A 26003-nucleotide genomic window follows, 5' to 3' on the forward strand; every position below is an offset into this window, starting at 1 on the left:
CAGGAAATTCTAGTTAATTTAGTATGGTAATTTTTTGAAAGTTTTTTTTTTTTTTTGATGTGGACCATTTAAAAAGTCTTTATTGAATTTGCTACAATATTGCTTCTGTTTTATGTTTTGGTTTTTTGGCCACGAGGCACATGGGATCTTAGCTCCCCAACCAGGGATCGAACCCACACCCCTGCATTGGAAGGCGAAGTCTTAACTACTGGACTGGGAGGGAAGTCCCTAGTATTATAATTTTATTGGCCTTTATTTTATTTTGTTTCTGGGTTTATGGTCTTACTACCTAGATGGACAACACCCAGAGCTTTTTCTGTTGTAGCCTTCTATTTAGGCTCATATACCCAAACTCAAACTCAACCTTCTCCAGATAAAAACTCATAACTTTCTCTTCTGCACATTTTATATCACATTTGACATTATTTTTAAAGTTTTAAATTAATTTTTATTTTTGTTGAAGACTTTATTTTTTAGAGCAGTTTTAGGTTTGCAATAAAATGGAAAGGAGTAAATAGATTTTTCATATACTCCCCCTCTTCACATACATATCCTCCCCTATTATCAACATCACTCACCAGAATCGTATATTTTTTTAACAAGGATGAACATAAATCAATAGATCATAATCACTTAAAGTCCATAGTTAAGAGTTCACTCTTGGTATCATAGTTTTTATAAGTTTGGACAAAAGTATAATGCCATGTATCCATCTATTTATAATATCATAAAAAATATGTTCACATTCCTAAATATATTTTGTATTCTACCCTTTCACACTGCCCCCAGGCAACCACTGATCTTTTTATTGTCTCCATAATTTTGCCTTTTCAAGAATGTCATATAGCTGAAATCATACAGAATGCAGCTGTTTCAGATTGTCTCCTTTCACTCAGTAATATGCAATTAAAGTGCCTCCATGTCTTTTCATGGCTTGATAGCTCATTTCTTTTTAGCGTTGAATAATATATATTCTAATATCTAAATGTACCACAGTTTATTTTTCCATTCACCTACCGAAGGACATCTTGGTTGCTTCCAAGTTTTGGCAATTAAGAATAAAGCTTCTATAAATATCTGTGTGCATGTTTTTGTGTGGATATAAGTTTTCAACTCTTTGGGTAGATACAACGTAGCATGATTGCTGGATTATATGGTAAAAGTATGTTGAGTTCTGTAAGAAACCCCCAAACTGTCTTCCAAAGTGGCTGTACCATTTTCATTCCCAGCAGCAGTGAATGAAGTAATAGATTATTAGTTTCTTGTCAGTTATTTCAGATTTCCTACATAGACAGTCACGCTGTTTGTAACCAAAGACAGTATTATGTCTTCTTTCCCAACCTGTATATATTTTATCACATTAGCAAGGACTTTCAGTGTCATGTTGAAAAGGAGTGGTGAGAGGGGACATCCTTGCTTTGTATCTGATCTTAGTGGGAAAACTTTGAGTTTTTCATCATTAAGTATGACGTTAGCTGTAGGTTTTTTATAGATAGTCTTTATCAAGTTGAGAAAGTTCCCGTTTATTCCTAGTTTCCCGAGAGTTTTTATCATGGGTGACTGTCGGATTGTGTCAAATGCTTTTTCTTCATCTGTAGATGTGAAAGTGATGTTTCTTTTTTAGCCTATTGCTGTCTTGAGCCAGCCTTGCATACTTTGGATAAATCCCATTTGGTTGTGGAGTATAATTCTTTTTATCTTGTTTGGATTCAATTTGCCCATGTTTTGTTGAGGATTTTCACATGTCTGTTCATGGGAGATATTGGTCTGTAGTCTTCTTTACTTATTATGTCTCTGTCTAGTTTTGGTATGAGTGATGCTGTCTTCATAGAATGAGTTAGGAAAGTAGTTCCTCTGCTTCTATCCTCTGAAAGAGATGTAGAGAATTGGTATAATTTATTTCGTAAGTGTTTGGTAGAATTCACCAGTGAATCCGTCTGGACCTGGTGATTTCTGCCTATTAATTATTGATTCCTTTAATAGATGTAGGTATATTCAAAATGTCTATTTCTTCTTGTGTGACTTTTGGCAGGCGATGTCTTTCAAGGAATGTTTCTTTTCATCTAGGTTCCCAAACCTGTGGCCATAGAATTGCTCACAGTGTCCTTTATTATTCTTTTAATTTCCATGGGATATGTAGTTATGTCTCTTCTTTCAATTCTAATATTAGTATTTCCATCTTCTCCCTTTTTTTCTTTGTTAGTCTGGCCTAGAGACTTATCAATTTTATTAATCTTTTTAAAGAGCCAGCTTTTGTTTTCATTGACTTTTTCTATTGATTTCCTGTTTTCTGTTTCTTTGATTTATACTCTGGTTCTCATTATTTCTTCTTGCTGCTTACTTTAGATGGCATTTACTCTTTTTTTTTTCTAGTTTCCTAAGGTGAAAATTTAGATTAATGACTGTTAGATTTTATATACATACATATATATATATATATATATATATATATATATATTTTTTTTTTTTTTTCATTATAGAGGTCTGAGCATCCAATTCCAATATGTGGAGGCATGGTTTCCCCCCATACCACCAAAGATTCTCTGTGACACCAGCTGGGTATCCTATCATTTAACTCAATTCTGACGCTCAAATCTGACATAGCATCAGATTCCACAGGTTAAGGGCTCAGTCTCACAAGACTGGCCCTCTTCACTTTAGATGCCAGTTGTAAGTCTAGGTTATCACCTGTGCTTCTGAACAACTGACTGTAGATGGTAGGTTCCAGTAACCTCCTCCTTGGACTTCAGGTGATAGTTGCAAGTCCAGGTCGTGACTCGTACTTCTGACTGACTGGATATAAACCAGAGGTTCCCGCCACCCCCTTGGGTTCAGTTACTTTGCTAGAGTGGCTCACAGAGTTTAGGGAAACATTTTACTTACTGGATTACTAGTTTATTATAAAAGGATGATGAAGGATACAGATGAATATCCAAATAGAAGAGATGCGTAGGGCAAGGTATGGGGAGAGGGCATGGAGCTTCCATTCCCTCTGCAGGTATGCCACCCTTCTAGTACCTCCATATATTCACAGACTGGGAAGCTCTCCCAGCCCTGTGTTTTTTTTTTTTTTAATGGTGGCGTCATTACATACACATGACTGATTAAATCAATGACCGTTGGTGATTGAACTCAATCCAGCCCTTCTCCCCTCTCTCCCTGGAGGTAGGTGGGTGGTAGGTGGGCTGGACTGAAAGTTCCAACCCTCTAATTATATGGTTGGCTGTGTTGGCAACTGGCTCTCATCCTTAAGTGAGTTCCAAAAGTCACTTCATTAACATGACAGAAGACACTTTTTATTACTGCCATCCCTTAGGAAATGTCAAGGGAGCTAGCTCTGCCAGACCTCTGTGCCAAAAATGGGGACCAAGAACAAATGCACATTTCTTATTATAAATCACAGTATCACAACATTGAATGCTCTAAATTTCCCAGTAATCACTGATTTCATTTTATTCCGCAGATTTTTTTTTTTTTTTTTTTTTTTTGCAGTATGCGGGCCTCTCACTGTTGTGGCCTCTCCCACTGCGGAGCACAGGCTCCAGACGCACAGGCTTAGCGGCCATGGCTCACAGGCCCAGCTGCTCCGCGGCATGTGGGATCTTCCCGGACCGGGGCACGAACCTGCGTCCCCTGCATCGGCAGGCGGACTCTCAACCACTGCGCCACCAGGGAAGCCCCTATTCCACAGATTTTGATCAGTTGTATTTTCATTTTCATTTCATTCAAAAATATTTTTAATATCTCGAGATTTCTTCTTTGACCCATGTGTTATTTAGAAGTGCACCATTTAATGTTCACATTGTGGGATTTTTCCAGTTGTCTTTCTGTTACTGATTTCTAGCTAATTCCATTGTGATCTGAGAGTAGATATTGTGTGATTTCCACTATTTTAAATTTGTTGGATACGGTTTATGGCCCAGAATGTTGTCTAGCTTAGTGAATGGTCTATGCAAGCTTGAGAAGAACGTTTATTCTAATGTGGTTGAGTGAAGTAGTGTATAGATGCCAGTTACCTCCAGCTGTTTTTTGGTGTTGTTGAGTTCAACTATGTCCTAACAGATTTTCTAACCCCTGTAGTTGTCCATTTCTGAGAGAGGGATGTTGAAATCTCCAACTATGATAGTGATTTCATCTGTATCTCCTTACTGTTGTAGCAGTTTTTGCTTTACATAATTTTATGTTCTGTTGTTAGGTATATGCGCTTTAGATATTGGTATCTTCTTGGAAAATTGACTCCTTTATCATTGTGTAATGCTGTTCTTAATCTCTGATACTTTCTTTGCTTTGAAGTCTTGTCCAAAATTAAAGTAGGTACTTCTACTTTTGTTTGTTTGATTTTTGTCAAAGGTGCAAAAGCAGTGTAAGGGAAGAAGGATAGTTGTATGCTAAAATGAACCTCAACCGCAACCTCATTAAAAATTAACTCAAATATCAGCTGTAAAGGTAAGATATAAAACTACAGAACTTTTAGAAGAAAACATAGGAGAAAATCTCTGCAACCTAGGCTATGCAAAGGCATTTTAGACATGACCTTAAAAGTGAGATGCATACAAGGAAAAAATTGATAATTTTGACATTGGCTTCATCAAAGTTAAATTTAACCTTTTACTCTGCAAAAGAAACAATGAAAAGACATTTTACAGATTGGAGGAAGATGATAGAAAATCAATTTGACGAAGGACTTATATCAAGACTACATTTAAAACTCTCAAACACTAGTAATAAGAAAGCATGAAATCCAATTTTAAAAAAATGGGAAAAAGACTTGAGCAGATACTTCACCAGAGAAGGCATAAGGATGTCAAAATTGCACATGAAAAGATGTTCAACATCATTAACCAATTTATTTAAAACATTATGGGATGTAACTACACAGTTAGTAGAAAGGCCAAAATTTAAAAAAAAAAATACTCATGATGCCAAGTGCTGGTAAGGATGAGGAGCAACTGGAGCCTGTTACTGGTGGGACTGGTAAATGGCACAGCCATTCTGTCAGTTTGGCAGTTTGTTATAAAGTTAAACATATACTTACCACATAATTCAGCCTTTCTACTCCTGGATTTGTATTTGTGAGAAATGAATGAAAACTGTCCACACAAAAACCTTTATGTGAATGTTTACAGTAGTCCTATTCATAATTGCTGTAAACTAGATACAGCTCACATGTACCCATTAGGTAGTCTGTTTATTCAAGGGAATACTATTCATCAATTAAAAGAAAAAAAAATCTTGATGTATGCAACTACTTAGATGAATCTCAAGAGACAATATGTTGCAGTCAAGAAGAACATATTAAGAAGATTACATACTGTATGACTATCTATATGACATTCTTGAAAAGTCAAAACTATATCCATATAAGAGATAAGTAGTTACCCAAGGTTGTTTTGGCTGTTGAGAGAGTGTGACTGCAAGGGTATAAAGGGATAGGATAAATGAGTTTTTTGTGTGTGATGGAACGCATCTTACCTTGATTGTGGTGGGGTTATAAAAATCTATACGTCTAACATTCTCAGAATTACATACACACACAAACACACACAAAGAAAAGAAGTAAAGTAGTTGGTTTTACTACATGATCATTTTAAAAATGAAATTAATTATGAAAAGGATAGAGAATTCCTGGATGTATATGAAGCCTAAGTATCAAATAATTATTTCATCTTTTTGTGTAGCTAGCTGTTTTAATATTTATTTCATTTTTTTTTTTTTTTTGGTAATTTCAGCACTTCTAGGGTGTATTTTTAATCCCGCTTTTAACTGAGGCTTGGCTGAAAGTAGACCCAACACCAGGAGAAGGGACTATTTGGCTTCCCTGCTGTGCATGTTTTGATCATGAAGGACATTAGAGTATGCATATATAGTTAAGATCACCTATTTGTCATTATAACCTATCTCTGTTTTTCCTTTGAAGCTTTGAACTTATTAGGTATTAGAGAGTTACATCATTAAATTTCTACATCATTCATGTATCCATGGATTATACACGATAGTGGTGCTGCCACTAGAAACATGTCCAGAAATCCAGAAAGCTCTCATAAAGGTGCTAGGACACTTAGAGCATTGTGATTGTTTGTTGGCTGGAATTAAATTAAAAATGAGTAGGCTTTAAGAGTTATCTCTTTTACAGTGGAGCGTTATAATAAATATCTATAGGTTATTGATAGAGAATTATGAATAGAGATGATCAAAAGGCTATTTGGTTGTCAAACTATGTAAATACTGGTAAATGCTATAGGCTAACACATAATGATGTCATAAGAGGTTTGGAGTTCCTCTACCTGTACACATTTTAAAATTTTGTTTCCTTCATAAGACAACTTTTGACACATTACAGTTACAATTTTACAAATGTCTATTTTTTTTGCTATAATATATTTTGTTAGAAATAAAATAAGCTGATGAAACATAAAATTAAAATCTGTTACCAGACAAAGGAAGGTAAAAAACTGTGATAGCCTGACTAACTTTTAATAGAGCCTTTAAAGAATGTTCTTAGATAGCTATGACAGTCATGAGGCTGTCTGCCTCCTTATGAGGCTGAAAGAAAAGGGAGAAGTTGCTGAGGAGAGATTTCATGGCTAAGGGAGGCTTAGTGATTTCATGTGCTACCCAGTGTATTTCATCTGTCCTCACATTTTACTGTACTGCATTTCAGTACTACCCAGTGTATTTCATCTGTCCTCACATTTTACTGTACTGCATTTTTACTGTACTGCATTCCTTATTTGACTCTGCAGATAAATGTATTTTACTTATTTTGGCATGTATCTCCACTTGATGTTTGAATTGATGAATGTGACAGTTTGTGTGTCAGGGTTTATTGCCTAGGTAGGCAGTTAGGCAGTGGTCTTTTGAGATAGCATCTTCAGGAATACATGATCTAAAAGTGACTGCTAAAGGTACATGGAGTTAGAAGCTTTTGGTTTAGAACTTTCTAATTTTGAACTGTGAAGGAATTTAACTCTTCTAACTTATTGTGGGAATTTTTTGTGTCACGGGAAATTAATTGTGTTGAGTGTGAAATTTTCTTGGGTGTGGACTTGAGTTGATTTCTTTTACAGTTTTATTCCTGCTATGATCACTCTCATCTTGGAAGAGTTTTGTAGTGAAAGAAATAGCATAGAAACTATATTAGATATTTTATATATGTATTCATCTTTTGCAAGATTTCAATGTTTCTCAGTACTAAATTAGGCTACATAAGAGATGTAACCTTATGAAAAAGTCAAAAGAATTTCCCCCATTACTGGTACCTTAAATCTTATTGGAACTTAATCTACTTCTGAATTTATTCTGACAATTATTTTGCCTGTAGTGTTTCTTAAGAGATTAAAAACACCCTTATGTAAGTGGATGAGTTGTTGAATTTCAGGGGGAATCTTTAATTTTTACATTATTAATTCCATTCTTCTTAATATATTTAAACAGCCCATCTAGCTGAGGTGCTTTGTTTCCGTACAAAGCAAATTGAAAAGCCAGTTTCCTGTCCCCTAAGAACTGCCTTTGAACTGAACTTGGGTTATATATTAAATCTTAATAATTTCAGTTATAAATTAAGTCTATCTTTATGATATATTGCCTCTTTAATAAAATTCCTCAAAGATAATACAAGTTTTGGGATAATATTACATGAGTTATCTACATCAGTTATTTTTAAAAAATAAAGGACAAGTTGAAATGGATAAAGTTATATTAAAATCAAGTCAAAATCTATATTTACATAAATTTTAATGGCTCCTAAAGGTAGTACGTATTTTTTTCATTAGGAACAAAAATGAGTCATGTTTATACGTAGTTGTTAAATATTATCCGTTATTTGTGGGCCAAGAATATTGTGGTAATTCTTTAATAATGTGGACCAGAAAGCTCTGGAGAGATTATTAATATGCTAAGTCGTTAGAGGTATTGTTGTATTATTTCCTTCATTTTTCTTAAGGTATAGCCCTTTACTAGTGTGATATTTGCAATAAATTTTTCCTAATTTAATTAAAGCTCATTAAAGAATTGGAAGATGGTAATTATTTTGAAGAAATAACCCTATAGTTTATTAGTGTCATTTTCCTTAAAAGGAGACAGAATTAAAAACCCTTAACCATTCCTGAAGTAGAATTGTTACTTACAGAACATACATTATAGTACTGTCTATTGAAAAGTTTAGCAATTTGACTTTATGAGGTAAAAACCAGTTTACTTTTTGCCTATCAAGTAAAATATTCCTGTGAAAATCTGTTTCTGGGTATTGCTATACTTTTCAAAAGAATGTTCTGTGTTGTGTATACTAGTTTTGGCTGACACAGATCCTTGCTTTTTGGTTTATCCTGTATATTTAGATCCTCTACAGATGAACTGATGTGTCTAGACAGGAAGTGGTATGTAGGAGATATAGGAATGGGCTGAAGTATCCTTTATATTTGCCTTTGTATCTAGGGGAGTTGGAAATAGGCAAGAATGGAGAGAAATTTTGTATGGCAGTACACAGAATTTTGCAAGTTAATTGTGAGCCCTGAAGCAATCCGATGCATTTTAGTTACTGGTAAGTTTGTTAAATTATGTTTGAAAATGTACCTCTTCGAAGATGGCCATCTATTTACTATTAAGTCCACCATGTCAAATATACCTATTTTAAAGATTTTTTCAAAAGATGTAGTATTGCTATTGCATTGGGTTTTAGGTATAAATTAAAAATACTTTTGTTGGTGAATGCATTTGACTTTTCAATTGTTGTCATAGTTAAAATTGAAGTGAAATTAACATATGGGTAGTCTTGTGTTAATATTTTGGAATAATAAAATTAATATTTCTGATTTTGTAATGGAACTCCACTGTGTTTAGAAGTCTGAGTTATTAATTCATTAGATGTTTGAGAAAGAGTAGTCCTTCTGACATAAAAGAATAAGAAAATCCATGGCATCTTTGTAATTTTGTATGGTTCTATATAGAAGGGTGATCTATTGTAAGATACTTTTTTGCATTTTTTCATGGACCATAGGAACCATAGTGAGGCATTTCTAGTCTTTCTTTTTGGCAGTGCTAATGTTTAGGAGTCTTAGTCATCTTTCCCCCTAAATCACTAACTCAGGTGTAGGTAAGAATTCCATGAATAGATTAGGAAATTGTGTAATCTCTATGCAATAGTTTTCTTTATTCTTTTCAAACACTTAGGCAGATGTATTATGTATATCAGTGCTTAAGCAGTTATTTGTGAAGTGGCTTTGACTATTGATACAATTCATGTAAATTGGATTAGATTGCTTAATAGCTGTTCTTTACAGAAACATTAAAAAAAAAATCTCAAGGGATTCTTTGGTAGTTGTGTTTTTCTTGTAAATATCCACCTTTGACTTTAGGACAAAGTAAAAGAATATCATTGATTTGCAATACTAGTTTACTGTTTTCTTTTTTGTGGCTTAAAGATACAGGGCTAGTTAATGTAATTGAATTTTAATTTCTTGTAACGAAGTAGTTTATTTACATATATACTGTATTTTTCTAGCTGATATCATGTAATCCATTAAACTATCAATTTTATAGCGATAAGAATGATGTTAATTTTGCTGTTGGTTCTTTTTATGAGAATATTTCTGATTTGTACAAGAATAGCCGCATTATCAGGTAAATGTGTTGTCAATCCTATAGAAACCTGAAGAGCTAGAGTAACTTTAGAAAACTGAGTAACTTTAGATTCCTTTTGAGCCTTAACAATTTTCAAGTTTTCCTCATTACCAAATTTTCTTAATTTCATGTAGAAATGAGTATTTGTGCATTTAAAATATATTCAGAAATTTGTGTGAATGTAAATAGACAATTTGGGGTACATTTATAAAGCAGTGTAAATGGATATTATTTTAATGCTGATAAAGTCTGGCTTAGAGTCATTTATTGTTATAAACTACAGTAAGCATATATAATGAAGGGTATATAGTTTCTTAGTTAGGAATGCTATCATGTATCGATGCTGCTGATTGAAAATTGTTCATATAATTTTGTGAAGTAATACATTATCAAAGCTTAATGTAATGCAATAATTTATTTTTCTTTTGTTTCTTCCTTCATTCCACAGACATATCAAGTGCTTTATGTTTGTCTGGAATATATCTTTGTGTTTTTATGTATACATTGTGTAATCGAGTGCCACTTTTTATTTCAATATGACATAAATCATCTTATTTTCTTTGCTCTCATAAACTTTCCTGAGGGCATATACGGACATAAGTAACATGTTGCATATTTAAATACATATATATAAGTTGTTTTTAAAAACAGGTCTAAATGAAAAGTTTATTTTAGAAAATAGGTGTATTCTTCCAAAGCAATATTGTGAACATATTTTAAATTCTCTAAGCATGTTCTTCAGAAGAATATTGTGATAAAGTCTTTATTATGGAGAAGTGCAATATTTGTGGGTGTGTTTCTTATGTTAGATTTACTTCAAGCAGGGAATATATATGTGTAACGATAGACTTTGATATTTTACCTCGGAATACAGAAAAACTCCACAGTTATGTTTCTATATAATGTTAATTTTAAGGAGATAAAACCAGTTTTTTCGTTCTTGTGAGAAATATTCTTGCATAATAGTCAGCAAAGTAGAGATTAAATTTGAATATGATTGTTACCTTTCGGAATAATAAAGTACTGAAATGGAATGCTGTGTTTATGATCAATATTTGATGATTACGTAATGGAATTATCTGTACTTTACATGCAGTGCTACTCTTTTGGCATTCCTGGTTGAACTACTTAAAAGTTCAGTAGCCATGCAAGAACAGATGCTGGGTGGAAAAGGCTTTTTAGTCATTGGCTACTTACTTGAAAAGGTAAGTGAAATGTATTGATGGTTTTATTGTGTAGCCTTCACAGATGGACCACTGACGATCACTAACTATATTTTTTTTCTATAGTTTCCCTTTCCATTGACTGCAGAGGCCATGTTTTTGGTTAATTCACAAACATTTTTATATTATGTACTTAGATGTATGTGTAGACATTAAATTAAATTGGGTGTTAGAAATCTATATAATTAAGAAATTTTGAATAAAAGTAGAAACTAAAGAAAAATTATTTTATCTACTTTTATTCAAATTAGAAGTATTTTCTCTTAATTATTTTTTCTAATTTCTTTGCTATATTTATATTCAAACTAAGTTTCTTACAAATTTTATCAATTTTAGTTTCAATGGATTTAATTTTTTGTTTTGCTTTATTTTTCAATTATAAGGTAAAAAAAATGCTATATTTGATAGCAACAGAAACATTAGTTTTTGCTTTGTCCCTGCTTTTAATATATTTGAATGTTTAAAGTAGTGTTTTTTTCTGATCAGTACACAGTGTAAACAGTACAAATTGGATGGCTTTGATTTTCCTATCTGTGTCATTTATGCCCTGTTTTTTTAATGACCTTCTTTGCTTTAGTCACAACTGTACTATTATGGTAATGGGTGCTGAGTTTCTGATTATGGTCTCACAAGAGTTCGGTTATATCATGTGATTTCCTTCAAAAAGTAAGGTGGTATTTCACAAATAAAAGTATTATTTTTCTCCTTAAGAAATAGCTATCACCATCACTAGTGCTCCCAAATCTCTCCTTCTCAGTTAAACATTAACATTCATATGACATTCAGCTGCTCTGTAAATGGAACTATTTGAGAAATAATAGGTGTGAGACCTCTACTAAGAGGAATGAACTTATTTTTCTCTTGGGAAATAAACTTTAGAGGACTTTTGGAAATAATTTTTTTTTTAAACTATTTATTTATTTTCTTGGCTGCATCAGGTCTGAGTTGTGGCACGCGGGATCTTTGTTGCGGTGCTCGGGTTTCTCTCTAGTTGTGGCACACGAACTCAGTAGCTGTGGCGCGAAGGCTTAGGTGCCCTGCAGCATGTGGGATCTTAGTTCCCCAGCCAGGGATTGAACCTGCGTCCCCTGCATTGGAAGGCGGATTCTTTACCACTGGACCACCAGGGAAGTCCCCTGGAAATAATTTTTTAACTTCAGATTGATCTGCATTTGAAATCCTTCTGTCTTTTCTTTGAAAAAGTACTTTTCTTTCTTGAAGTATTGTTGATCGTGGAATGATAGATTAAGTAGATCGATCATAGGCAGCATTTTTTTTTTCAGTTACATTATAATTTTTTCAGTTACATTATTAAGATTTTCATTAAGGCTATTTGGTTTATATTTTTAATCATGGAAAACTATTTTCCTATATCTAGAGTATTACAAATTTTTTAGAAGATTTATGTTATAGTATATTTTACATGAATTACATATTATGAATTACCTTTGTGACACTGCTGTCAGCCATCTTTGTGACAAGATTGCTGTCAGGAACTACCTCTTGAATATACTTTTCATCGATTTACTGAGGGTTTATTAGCATAATTTTAAAGTGAGAATTCTTTTACACTTAAAACTTAGCTTAAAGTTAGAAATATTGTGAAAAGTCTTCAAATCAAATAAAAAGAACATTAAAATAATAATAAGGTTTCCATCATTTTACATTCCCATCAGCAGTGTATGAAATTTCCAATCTTTTCACAGCCTTGGAAACACTGTTATTATCTGTTTTGTTTTTAAATTCTAGCCATCCCTAGTGAGTGTGAAATGGTTTATCATTTTTGTATTTGCATTTCTGTGATGTCTAATGACGTTGAGCATCTTTTCATGTACTTATTGGCTATTTGTATACTTTTTTGAGAAATGTTTATTACAAAGACCATTTTAAAAAACTATGGTATTTCTTTTTATTATTGAGTTGTAGGAGATTTTTAGTCTATATGCTAAACCTTTATTAGATATAAGATTTGTAAAGATAGTCTTCCATTCTGTGGATCACTTTATGACTTAATTTGCATTTCACTGTTGACAAATTAAGTTGAGCATTTTCATATATTTATCTTCCTTTTGGTTGTGCTCTTTTGCTAAATACCTGTTCAGAGTATTTACCCTTTTTCATTTGGGTTGTCCATCATTTTCTTATTGATTCATGGGAATTCTGTATATATCCTGGATATGAGTCCTTATTGGATATGTATCACAAATGTCTCTTCCTCTGTGACTTGCCTTTTCACACTCTTAATCATCAAATGCTTTTTATGCATTATTTGAGATAATTATTATGTTTCTACATCTTTTTCTTAGTTTAGTGAGTTACATTAGCTGATTTTCAAAATAAAATATTCTTTATTTCTGGAATCCTGTGTAGTCTTAGATCCATTCCCATTCTAGTCCTTATGCTTCTCTTAAAATGGCTTATATCGGGCGTCCCTGGTGACGCAGTGGTTGAGAGTCCGCCTGCCGATGCAGGGGAGACGGGTTTGTGCCCCGGTCCGGGAAGATCCTACATGCCGCGGAGCGGCTGGGCCTGTGAGCCATGGCCGCTGAGCCTGCGCATCCGGAGCCTGTGCTCCGCAACGACGGGAGAGGCCACAACAGTGAGAGGCCCGCGTACTGCGAAAAAAAAAAAAAAAAAGGCTTATATCAATGTCACTAATAGCCTTCATATTCTTAAATCTTATGATTCTCAAGTCTTCATCTTATTTGACTTAGCAACATTTTAGTATAACATTCTTTCCTTCTTGAAATGCTTTCTTTAATTGTATTTTGTGACAGCATTCTTTCTTTTCTTTCTTCCTACCTCCTTGGCCTCCTTTAATTCTCTCCTAGTAGTTCCTCCTCTTCTTCCTAAAATTCTAAAGACTGTGGTGTCCTGGTGCTTAATCCTGGAAACCTTTTCACTTTTCTGTTTGCACTTTTAATTAAGCTTACTATTCCCTTAGTTTTCCTTATTCTGCAAATACTCATTATTCTCAAATGTGTATATCCAACTACAACCTCTCCTTTGAATTCAGTTCCATTTGGATGTTTATTAAGCTTCACAGATCTAAATTATCCAAACTGTTACTTTTGACTTTCCTTTCAAATCCTTCGTCCTTTACTCTTCTCTGTCTTAGTTACTAGCATTACCATTCAACAAGTAGTTCAGACCAAAAATGTTCATTCTTTTTGACTCTTCTTTTTCATGCAGCAAATTCATACTGGCAGCAAATTATGTTGTCTTAGTATCAAAACATATCCAGAATCAATGACTAGTTCCTACTTAGTACTCTACTCCTTTCTATGCCCATTGATACCATCTTTATTCAAACCATCATCATCTTTCACCACTAGTTAGTTACTCACAGTCCATTTTTTGCTTGCAGTCAGACTAGTCCTTTGAAAATGTGCCAGATCTTACTAGTCCATCCTTCTCAAAGTACATTTATGTCTCTTACCTCTGACATCATCCCTTACCATTCTCATTCTTTCTTTCTCTGTTGCAGCCACACTGACCATCCTAAGGCCTCTTTGCAGACCTTTCCCTTAAAAACTAAAATAGTAAGCATGTGCTCTTCTCAGTTCTTGTGCATTTTCTTTTCACATTGCTTTGGTAAGTCTTTTTGTAGGTATCCACATGGGTTGATTCTACACTTCATTGAGGATTTTGCTTATGACACCTATCAGAGAAGTCTTCCTTGATCACTCTAAATAGAATAGTACTCCTTTGATAACCATCAATGACTGTTTCCCTACTCTGCTCATTTTTTTATGGCATCAGTCTGACATTTTTTTAACTTATTTTCTGCCTCCTTCCACTAGAATGTAGGCCTCAGCTTCATGAAAGCAGGGACATTTTTTTCTTACCTTATTGCTGTATCTTCTACCTAAAAGTGTGCCTGCTTCAATAAATATTTGTTGAATTGAATTAAATAAATAAAAAGGACTTACATAGTTATTACATAAAAGAATACCTTTTTCATTTTTCTTAGATTAATGTTCACCCGTTTAATTTTTAAATAATCATCTGTCAGGTGAGTAGTATAGATAATAAGATTCCATTTTTATTTTATCATCAACTAATAACAAGTTAATGGTTAACTGTCACTTAGCTATATCTCCTTGTCTTGGAAGATATAAATTAGTTATCAAAGAAGGTAGTCTAATGAGAGGCCATCTTATTCATCATGTTTAGACTGTTTCACAAAAAACTTTTAAGGTATTTTTGTTTTGTTTTATGTTGCCAAAATATAAATTTGAAGAAAACTTAGAGGTAATTTGATGCATTCAGTAGTTTTTGTTGTGGTTAATAAAAAATTGATTCAAATAGCTTAAACATTAAGGAAATAGGCTTGCTAATGTAACTGGAAATCTAGTGATAGATGGCTTATCAGTCATAGTCCTGGTAGGAAGCAGATGTCATGCTCAAACTTGGTTACTGAGAGGCGTTTAATGCAAGGCTCTTCACAAGTTGTGAGCATTGTTAAGGGAAGTCAGCAAAGTTTGAAGAGATGAGAGGAATGAGTGTTTAGCATAACTCAAATAGAAAGTTACTGTAACTATAGGAGAAGTGTACCTGATTAGAGTGTGGTCTTTGATAAAGGAATATAGAAAGGAATATAGTATACTCACCTGAAGGGGTGAAGCCAAGGAGATGAATGCCCCAAACTTCATTTTCTTTCTATCCTTTAATTTCCTGCTGGAGTCTCTAACTAGTCAAACCCAGCTGGAAGCCAACAGACAAGGGAGCATCCCAAGCACAGAAATAGGATAGGGAAGGTTGGAAAGTGGATCAGTGCGTCCAGCCAAACATATCCAATAAGTTGGACTTCAGGGTTTGGTTGTCTCAGTCTCAATTATGTCATCAGAGACCCGGGTTTTTTCTATATGTCTGTTCTGCTACCTATAGTCATGATTTTATGCTATAGCTGTTATTCTTTGTGGTCATACAAGGTTGCCAGGCCGACGTGGTGCTATAAGCCTTCACATCCAGGTGGAGAGAGAGAGAGCTCCTTCCTCCCAGTTACTGAACAAGATCCTTCCCTCCAATCTGACTGGTCAGCTTAGGTCTTGGTCTACTTTGAACCTAATATTATCATGAAAATTTTTATGCTCCATATCTGAACTAATCATTGTCTGCCCCTGCCAAACAACAACACACACACACACAAGTGATTCACATTGGATTAGGCTATTTGGAGCTCAATCTTGGTGTCCTGGGAGGAGCAAAATGGATACTACTTTGTGATATACCTCTAACTAATTGACATAATTTCCCACAATTTGCTTAATATATAATGCATACTATATATATATAATGTTTTCTGTAATAAAAATGAACATTTATGGCAATCCATTCTGTTGTGGTCTGCTCTAAGTGTGGGAAAGACCTCTTTTTACTGAGTAGCGATTTCTCTCTGTAACATCCATTGCTCCTGTTCGGTTTAATTACTTCAGGAGTAGATGTTATAATATAATTGTTTTTTCTAGCTTCTCAGATTATGCTTCCAAATATGTTTAGTCACCCCTCATATAGTACTTGTTGCAAATTATGTATTCGGTTACCATACAAAAGTCATGTCATATAGTTTAAATTCCAGAGCTTGCATTCTACAGATTTATAACTATAAATTATCCAAGTGTATCTCTTTTTAAAATAGCTTTGCTTGAGAAAATGAAAGCAAATCTCAAACAAATATTTTCAAGCAATCAATCAAAGTAAACACATTAAAACAAAATTGAATGTCCTTCTTCCACCCTCTTCTAATCTGTGTTATATCTTATCTGTTCTGTTCTTAATTTATTCTTGAATTTGACATGAATTCAGTTAAACATTTACTGAGGAATTATGGTTGATACCAGATGGATAAAAGATGAATAAGATAGTATCCTTTTTTATATAAGGAAAGAAAGATATGTGAATAACAGTTACACAAAGCAGAAGGAATAAGTACTACGTACTTATAGGTAAAGGTAACATGCTATTGAAGAGAACATTCATTTTATGCCTGGTAGAATTTTGAGTGGGCTAATAAAAAAATACAATTTTAGAAAAATGTTTCCTGAAGATCAATTTTATAATGAAAAACTGCTACACGACAGCATTAATTGCTATGAAAAATAAATTGACATTTTATTTTAGTAATATGGAAGGCCTCATGTGATGCTTCTAGCATATCTTTTAATAACATGGAGAAAGTTAAAACTGGTTTCCAGATTATGAATTAGTTCCTCAAATGATTATGTTCATAGTGGTCAATCTGATTTTATATCACTTTAGTGTTTTTATAAACACATGACAGATTTTATAGGCCAAAATCTGATCGCTAAGACTATTTAGGAACAGGTTCTAACTGTTCTATTTCAGGGTTTTAGGCATAAAAGTAGACTGTATCAGATAATATTCTTGAAATCATTATTACTGAATAAAAATAAAATGTATAAGATAAGCTATGTGAAATTATAACCAGTGAAGGAGATGGCTGAAGCTTTAAATAACCATTGCTCTTCATTTTATTCCCCTAAACATGAATAAAATAAAATATTTTAGAATTTAAAAGCAGTATTATTTTTTATTAAAGTTCTTTTAAAATGAGTGACCAATCTGCTTTATTTTAACTCAAATATTTATTTGTCTTTGTCTTCCTCCCACCTTGTAATAACAGTTATTTGTTAGGATCATTTCCTCCATCTTATGAAATTTTCATGTAAAGTTATGCTGTAAGGCTTGGTTTGAATTTTGTTGGACTATTGCTGATCTACTCACTGCTGGTGTTTTGTCAAACACATAGCCTACTAATACAAAATCACTGCAAGCCTTATTCAAACTAGTTTAAATGCCACCTTCTCAGTAAAACCTCTTTTAACCTCCCTTCTACAAATTTTCTATTCACTTCATGTTCTTTTCATACACTTGTTATATTTAACATGTTACATATTTTACCTTTTTAGTTTATTTATTGTATGTCCTTGTCTTCTCTTAGAATGTAAGTCTATGTGGGCAGTTTTTTTTTTTGTTTTTTTTTTCAGTTTTCTTAACTACTCTTTCCACAGTGCCAAGGAGAGTACCTGGCAAACAATAAGTGCTCAACATGCATATTTTCTGAATGGCTAAATGAAAAGCATTGAGCTGTACCTTTAAGGGAAATGCAATGGATGCAAGGGTTTTACAAGTTAAAGTAGTAGCATGATAGAGAAAGCAGGTGAAGCAGTCTGGCATGCGGGAGAAATTGGCCCAAAGAAATACTTTGTTTGACTCAGTGAAAAGTTTTTTAATTTTATTTTGTTTAGGTACCTTAAGCAGTCCTCACTACTCTTTATTGTCTCCTATTCTAATTCACACATTATTGTTAAATTCCTGCATATTGTCATCATTTGAGTTTGTTACTCCTTATGTAGAAGTATGAAAAAATGCATGGCATGTTTAGGTCAAATTTATTGAGTTGCCCTTTTTAAGAGCGTGATGAATGTAAGCAAATCATATGGGAAGTAAAATTGGTAAGAGAATTTAGTCGCTTTTAGACCTTAATTATCCTATACTGATATTTGGATTCAATCAGTGGGTCATAGAGATAAAGATTTGATGTGACCTGTGCTTTAGGGTTGAGTGTAGGGGATTCTTTACTTTAGGGAGGATGGTGATACTATAAAAAGTATCATAGCGACGAAAAAAAACGATTTGCATAGGAAGATATATTTTTTGATATTTGAGTTTGAATTACTAGTTTTTATGAAGAGCATTTTCTCTGTAATATTTTCATCTGAGATTATACTCTACTGTAACATGTCCAATTAAAATATAATGCAAGCCTCATATGCTATTTAAAATTTTCTGGTAAGAAGCAACAGGTGAAATTAAATTTAATAATATATATTTTTTAAACTAGTATATCCAAAATATTATCACTGCAACATAGACTCAACAGCAACAACAAAAATAATAGTTATTTTGCATTGTTTTTTCACTCGAAATCTTCAAAATCCAGTGCATACATACTTACAGCACCTGTCACTTAGGTCTAGCCACATGTCAAAGGCTCAGTAGACACCTATGGCTAGTGGCTACTGTATTGGACAGTGCAGCTTGAAGGTTTGGTTTGAATTTTGGAAGGTTTGTTGTTTATCTAAATACCATTGGTGATAGGTTACATACTGTGATGACACTTGAAAATTCTAGATGAGAGTACTCAGCCTAGAGATAATGTAATACTAAGCCGTGGAAGCATAAAATATCATCTAGGAAGAGTGTATTTATGAAGAGAAGACCAAAGAAATAATCTTCAGCAGTTTCCATCTTTTAAGCAAAAGACACTGAAGAGTCTGAGGGTCATGAAAGGCAAAGGAGGACAGTATTTCCAGGGAAGTGAGATCCTCTTTTTCAGGTACTATGGATTTGAAAGGTTGGGAATGTTTTATGTTAAGCAGGATGCATTGCATTTGTCAATGTGCAACTCATTTTTATCTTTTGGAAGAAATGATTCATTGGAATGGTAGGCTCAATTTATTTTCACTTTCGTTTGGAGCTAGTGAAAGCACTTCTCTTTCCCAATGTCTGTGTGTGTGTGTGTGTGTGTGTGTGTGTGTGTGTGTGTGTGTGTGTGTGTGTATTATCATGATAGTAATTCTACTCCATTTTAATTTTCTAAGATCTTTTCTTGTTAGTCAATTTCTAAACAAATGGAATGAAACCATTCTTATCCATAACTTATTTTATTTCTTTAGCTTGAGTTGAGAGTGGCATTGTTCAACCTGAGCTATTATTTATCTATAGTTGTCCTAGAATGGGCCACAAATAACAAACTGTCATTTAGAGAATTATCTTAAAATCTTAGGTTTCTAAATATAATTAAATTTTGAATAGCAAAGAAAGTATAAAAAGTTATATCTGTATATTTTCAGCTTGAATTTCTGCTTGCTTTCTTTAGTCATCAAGAGTTCATATCACTAGAGCTGTCCTGGAGCAGTTTTTATCCTTTGCAAAATACCTTGACGGTTTATCTCATGGAGCACCTTTGCTGAAGCAGCTTTGTGATCACATTTTATTCAACCCAGCCATCTGGATACATATACCTGCAAAGGTATACATTTTAATGTCATTCATTTTATTTTAGTGTAATGTTATAAATTATAAATGTAAATTACAGTTATTGGATCTAAACTATCCAGTAGAAAGCATTTGGATTTTTCAGTTTATTTTACAGTCAGTTTGAAGCAGTTATATTAGGTAGTATTAGAAATCAAAACAGTAAATATGTAAATATTAAAATAAATAAAACTGTAGTTAAAAATTTTTTTCTTATGGGGTGATGAGAAAGTTCTGGAACTAAATAATAGTAATTGTTGCTTAAAAAATGTTGAAGCTGTACTTCTTACCCTATACAAAGGTGAAACCCACTTAGATTTAAGACCTAAATTTGAGAGGTAAACTATAAAGCTAATAGGAGAAATCGTTGAAAGATACCTTTGCAGTTTGGGGATAGCCCAAACGTTCTTAAGTTAGACCTTCAAAACCTCTCTTTTTAGGGGGAAAATTACTGCATTTGATGATATCAAAATTAAAGATTTTGTTAAATGATCTTCAGAGACAATGTCAATAAATAGATGATAGATTAGGAGGTTTTTTTACAATGTCAGAAATTATCGAGGCAAGAGGAAAACATTGAATATGAACTGAAAATTAGATATTAGTATTGCACAAATGTTAAATTTACTGAGTGGAGGAATTGTATTATGCTCTATTTAGGAGAAGGTCCTTATTCTTAGGAGATTTACATTGAAGTAGTTAGTGGTGAAGTGTCTGAATGTCAGCAACTTCCTTTCAAACGTTAGTCAAAATATATTTATACATCTATATCTATAATATAATAGAGAGAAATAAAGCAGATGTGGAAAAATATTAACAGTTGATAAATCTATTATGATAGTTACATAACTTTTTTGTTTGAAAATTTTCAAAGTAAAAAATTGGAGAAAATAGCAATTAATAACGTTCAGAATGTACAAGTCTTCAGAATAGCAATTAAAAATAGCAATTAATAACGTTCAGAATGTACAACTCTTGAAAATCAGCACTAAAAAGATTTAAAAAATTAGGCTTGATGTAATGGTTGCATTCTGAAGTCATTAGATGTGATTCATACCTTTCCAAGAAAGAGAATCTGGTACACTGATTATTAAGACTAGGAAAAGAAAAAATAGCAGGTAACTAACTATATCATGATAATTGTCATCATTGTGACTGGAAAATTCCTTGTATTGTGAGCATAGAGTTTTTATCATGATATGTAAAAATATTTTTAAAAGAAATTTATACATAAATTTTTTTTAGATATAAACATAATTTTTTTATTATTTTGCATACCTAAATTTAGCCTCCTTATATTCTAGTAGAAATCAGTAATGAGGGACATTTTCATGAATTTGAGCTGCATTTTATAATTTTCAAATCTCCCACATAACTTTGAAGTTCTAATTTTTATTATGGTTTGTCATTTTAATTATTGTGCTAAAACGCAAACCTGAAGTTTGTTCACTCTTTAAACATGGTGTTTAAACTTGTCGTCTGTATATTTCCATGCTAGATTCTGATAATGTGGCAGTAGGTAAGAAAATTTCAAATTACATGAACTTTTAGGATCTATGACAACAATATATGTTTTTTTTCCAAATATGATACAGCTGGCTGATGTCAGGTTCGGTTCCTTTGAACTGCTGCAGTGTACTTTGATTCAGGGCTTTAGTCTAATTGGCCTTTTAAATAATTTAATCTTCCTATTGGATAATTTCAATGGAATTATTGAATCATTTAAAATTATTTTATTATTAATAACTATTAGATTACCTTTAGTAAAATTTTATTATAATGTGTTGATTCCAGATTATTTTCTTTTTATAATATAAATAACACTTAATAAATAGTTATATTTCACCTCGTAATAAGTGGTTCTTTCTTGGCCTTTAATGATTTACGTTTAAATTAGAATAGAATGTATATTTATAATATAAACACTTGAGGCATTTTAAATTTATTTTAATGCTTTGCTAATATTCTGTACTAGGTTCAGCTTTCCCTATACACTTATTTGTCTGCTGAATTTATTGGAACTGCTACCATTTACACCACCATACGCAGAGTAGGAACAGTATTACAGCTAATGCATACACTAAAATATTACTACTGGGTCATTAATCCTGCCGACAGTAGTGGCATTGCACCCAAAGGTTTAGGTAAGTACAATGCTTCTACGTTGTCTGTACTATGATTGGTGTATATCCTAAGTACTATTATAGTGAACAGATGTGCATGGTTATGAAATTAACACTGAGCTATTGTCTTTCTTGTGTAGTAGACTGGTATATTGAGAATTTTTTGTGATAAAGAAGAAGCTTATAGCTTTCGTATTAAGTTTTTGGAATAAAGACAGGTGAAAATAAATAATACTGTACCTTTTAGCCTATATGGTTGTTGTGATATAATCATAATATTAAAAACAGATGAATGATATTGCTCATGGCCAGTGTGTTCTAATACAGTCGTTTAAACATTTTGAGATTGTTGCCTTCCTTTGTATTTTTTCCCCAAACTTCATTCTTTGTTCTAAGTAAAGTAGAAACTAATTTAATTCTCAGTGCATTGTGTTGTTTTAAAAATATTGCCGATTTTCCTAATTATATAGAAAATACATGCTCATTATAGAAAATAAAATAATATAGAAGAAAAAAATTGTTCATAACCCAAACCCCAGGAGTAATCACTGTTACAAGTTGGGTGTGTGATCTTCCACTATTTCTTATTGCATAAATATGTGAAATATATTAACTCTTTTACAGAATTCAGATTTTCTTTTCTTTTTCTTGGATCTACATAGTAATCTATACACCACTTACATGTGGTGTATAGATTGGATACACCACTTACATGTTTCCAAAGTTTTGATCCTATGAATAATGCAGTGATCTATTTCTTTGTGTATACTTATTCCCCTCCATCTTTGATTTGTTTACAGTTACTGAGAAAGGGTATCCTGATAAATATTGTGAATTTTTTCAGAAGTATTGTACTAGCTTGCAATTTCACCAGTGGTATGTTAGTGTGCTTTCTTCTCAGCATACTCATAATAGCAATTACCATTTTATAAAAATCTTTTTGATAGGGTAAAATAACATTTTACTATTCTAATATTCATTTATTGGCTTACATTGTCTTTCATTTTACTGATGGGCTTTTAAAATTGTGTTATTCACACTCGGGTTTATATTCTGTCATTTATGTTTTTTTTCCCATTGCTTTTAGACTTAAGAATGCCTAAAATTAACTGAATACTTAACATGAGTTAGAATCTATGCTAAGCACCCTACATGTTAATTTTGTTTAATCATTTACGTGTAATGTATTTATATATATATATGTAAATCTGTAAATACATATACATATTTACACATACACATAGGGCTATATCTATATATAACAACATTGCTAATATCACTCCCAGTTTGCATTTTAGGAAACTGAAAGTTGGTACAAAGTAACAGAACTAAAATTTGAATCATGTCTGCCTGACTCAGAGCCCTAGTTTTTACGATTACACTCTGATAGAGTTTTCTCTACTCTAGACAAATCATACGTTCACAAATATTTATTTCTGCTTCAAAAAATTAATTTCTAATTTACAGAAAAGTTGCAAGAATTGTACAAAGAATTCTTATATACCCCCACCGTATTTCCCAATATTTTATATCTTACCATTTAGATTTTACCATTTTATTTCTGTGTAAATATAAACATGTATATAAACATATGCATTTTTTTCTGAATAAATTGAGAATAAATTATAGGTATGATGCCCTATTTCTCCTAAATACTTTAATATTTATTTCCTAAAAGGTAAGGGCACTCTCTTGAGTTAATGAAGAGCAACCATTAAAATCAGGTAATTAACATTAATACAATACTATCATCTCATAAAAAGCTCCCATTCAAATTTAACCCATTTTACCAATAATATCCATTCTAGAAAAAAAAGTCTTTCTTCTTTCTCTGAATCACAGTCGAGGATCATGCGTGACATTTGGTTGCCTTGTCACCGTAATATTCTTCGATTAGAATACTTATTTTAGTATTTCCTTGTCTTCCATGGCCTTGACATTTTTGAAGAATACAGACAATTTTTTAGAATGTCCTTTAATCTGCATTTATTTGATATTTGCTCATGATGATTTAGGTTTTTTATTTTTAGAAGGAATCACACAGAAGTCATAACAATTCTGTCTCAATGTTATCATTACAAGAGGCACATGATGTTGAGTTGTCTTATTATTTTACTAGTGATGTTAACTTTTGGTGTCTGCCAGGGTTCTTTACTGTAAAATTCCACTTTCTCCTCTGTAATCTTAAGTGTCTGGTGGAGAAATACATTGAGACTATATAAACATCCTGTTCTTCAACAAACTTTTGCCCACTGGCTTTAGTTCATTGACTCTTGTCAGAATTGATCTTTACTGTGATGGCTGCCAAATGGCGACATTTTCTGAGATATTTATTAGTTTGAATTCTGCAGTAACAAAGAAGTTGTTTTTTTCTTCCATTTACTAATTTATTTGTTCATTTCTTAGTGTCAGTGTAAATTTCATGGATTCCTGTTTAATTTGGTATTATATCAACAGTTGGTACACTTTCTCTGCGAAGGGCCAGGCAGTAAAAATTTAGGCTTAGGGAGCCATAGATCTCCACTATAAGTGGTCAGCTCTGCACTGTATTGCAAAAACAGCCACAGACAGTACGTAAGTGAATGGCTGTGGTTTGTGCCGGTGAAACTTAAAGAAAAAACAGTGGCTGCATGGATTTAGTGTAGAGACTATCCCCTGAATTGTATCCTTATTTATTTTGATGTTCAAGTTGTACTGGATTTGGCCAATAGGAGCCCCTTCACATGAGTCTTGGGTCTTTATGACAAACGTCCATAAATTTTTTGTACTTCCTTGCTTTCTGGTGTAGGATATTTTTGGTTCATCTTTTATTTTCCTTATCTCAGAAGCCCTGGTTTGTTTTGTAGATACGGTTTTAAGAAACCAAGATCTGGGTGATAGGTGTGCTTATTGTGTTTATTGCTCTTTGGGTATCATTGCTTCTAGGCATTCTTGTTGGACAGATCTAGGAAATATAAGCTTAAATGCAAATACATATATATGTATATGCATACCTCTAAACTGATCTATCTGTATTAATAACCATGAGTTCACACAAGTAAATTCAATCCCAATCCAAAACCACATGGGTCAATCGAGCCTCAAATTGATTATTTTTACAACTTTCTTCCTTCAATATTTAGAAATCTGGCTACCATTATCTTTAATATTTTTTTTAATATATTTACTTATTCTACTTTATGAAACCCACATTCTTACCCATGCACCATCACCTTCTAAGCTTTGACATTGCCAGTTGGCTCTGACCATCTTCGGTTCTGACATAAAATGGTCCTTTTCACCTCCTTGCCCCTTATTGTTTCTTTACCACTGACCATACTACTGGCCTCTGTTGTCTCCTCACCCTGACCCTGAAAATCCTGCCAGACTTAGTTGCCTCCTTGGCTCGTTCCAGCCCCTTGTGTCTCCTTGGCCTCTGCTGCTTCCGCAGTGACAAAGTGGAAGAGTATTTCTTTTTATTTTCATTAAATTTTATACTTTTTTAAAAAGTTAAAAAAAAAATTTTAATTGAGGTATACTTGATAATTAACATATTAGTTTTGGGTGTATAATGTAATGATTTGATATTTGTATACATTGAGAAATGATCACCACAATAATTAAATCTGTCACTGTACATCGTTAAAGTTTTTTTTTCTTGTGATAAGAACTTTTAAAATTTAGTCTCTTAGCAACTTTCAAATATGCAATACAGAATTATCTGCAGTAACCATGTTGTACATTACATGCCCCTGATGTATCATTTCTTTTTCTTTATGGTTTAATTTATTCTTTTTAATCTATCTTTTAATTAATTTGTTCTCTTTAATCTTTTTTTTTTTTTTTTTTGCGGTACACGGCCTCTCACTGTTGTGGCCTCTCCCGTTGCGGAGCACAGGCTCCGGACGTGCAGGCTCAGCGGCCATGGCCCACGGGCCCAGCTGCTCCGCGGCACGTGGGATCTTCGCGGGCCGGGGCACGAACCCGTGTCCCCTGC

At 33.0% G+C, this 26003-nt stretch overlaps 1 protein-coding gene across 7 annotated transcripts in view; it reads left to right on the top strand.

The window, feature by feature from the left end:
• NBEA (neurobeachin) overlaps window positions 1-26003 on the top strand; it is a 623898-nt gene that overhangs the window by 119440 nt on the left and 478455 nt on the right. For 6 of the 7 annotated variants that reach the window (XM_033843595.2, XM_073795053.1, XM_019936759.3 and 3 more), the window contains exons 11-13: window positions 10715-10823; window positions 19747-19899; window positions 21880-22048. In XM_033843595.2, coding sequence (XP_033699486.1) covers window positions 10715-10823; window positions 19747-19899; window positions 21880-22048 — 431 coding nt within the window. Of the gene's footprint in view, window positions 1-8433; window positions 8540-10714; window positions 10824-19746; window positions 19900-21879; window positions 22049-26003 lie in introns of those variants that run through there. The other variant, XM_073795057.1, reaches the window with a different exon arrangement.

Source organism: Tursiops truncatus, chromosome 18 (assembly GCF_011762595.2).
Source record: "Tursiops truncatus isolate mTurTru1 chromosome 18, mTurTru1.mat.Y, whole genome shotgun sequence".
Lineage (NCBI taxonomy): Eukaryota > Metazoa > Chordata > Mammalia > Artiodactyla > Delphinidae > Tursiops > Tursiops truncatus.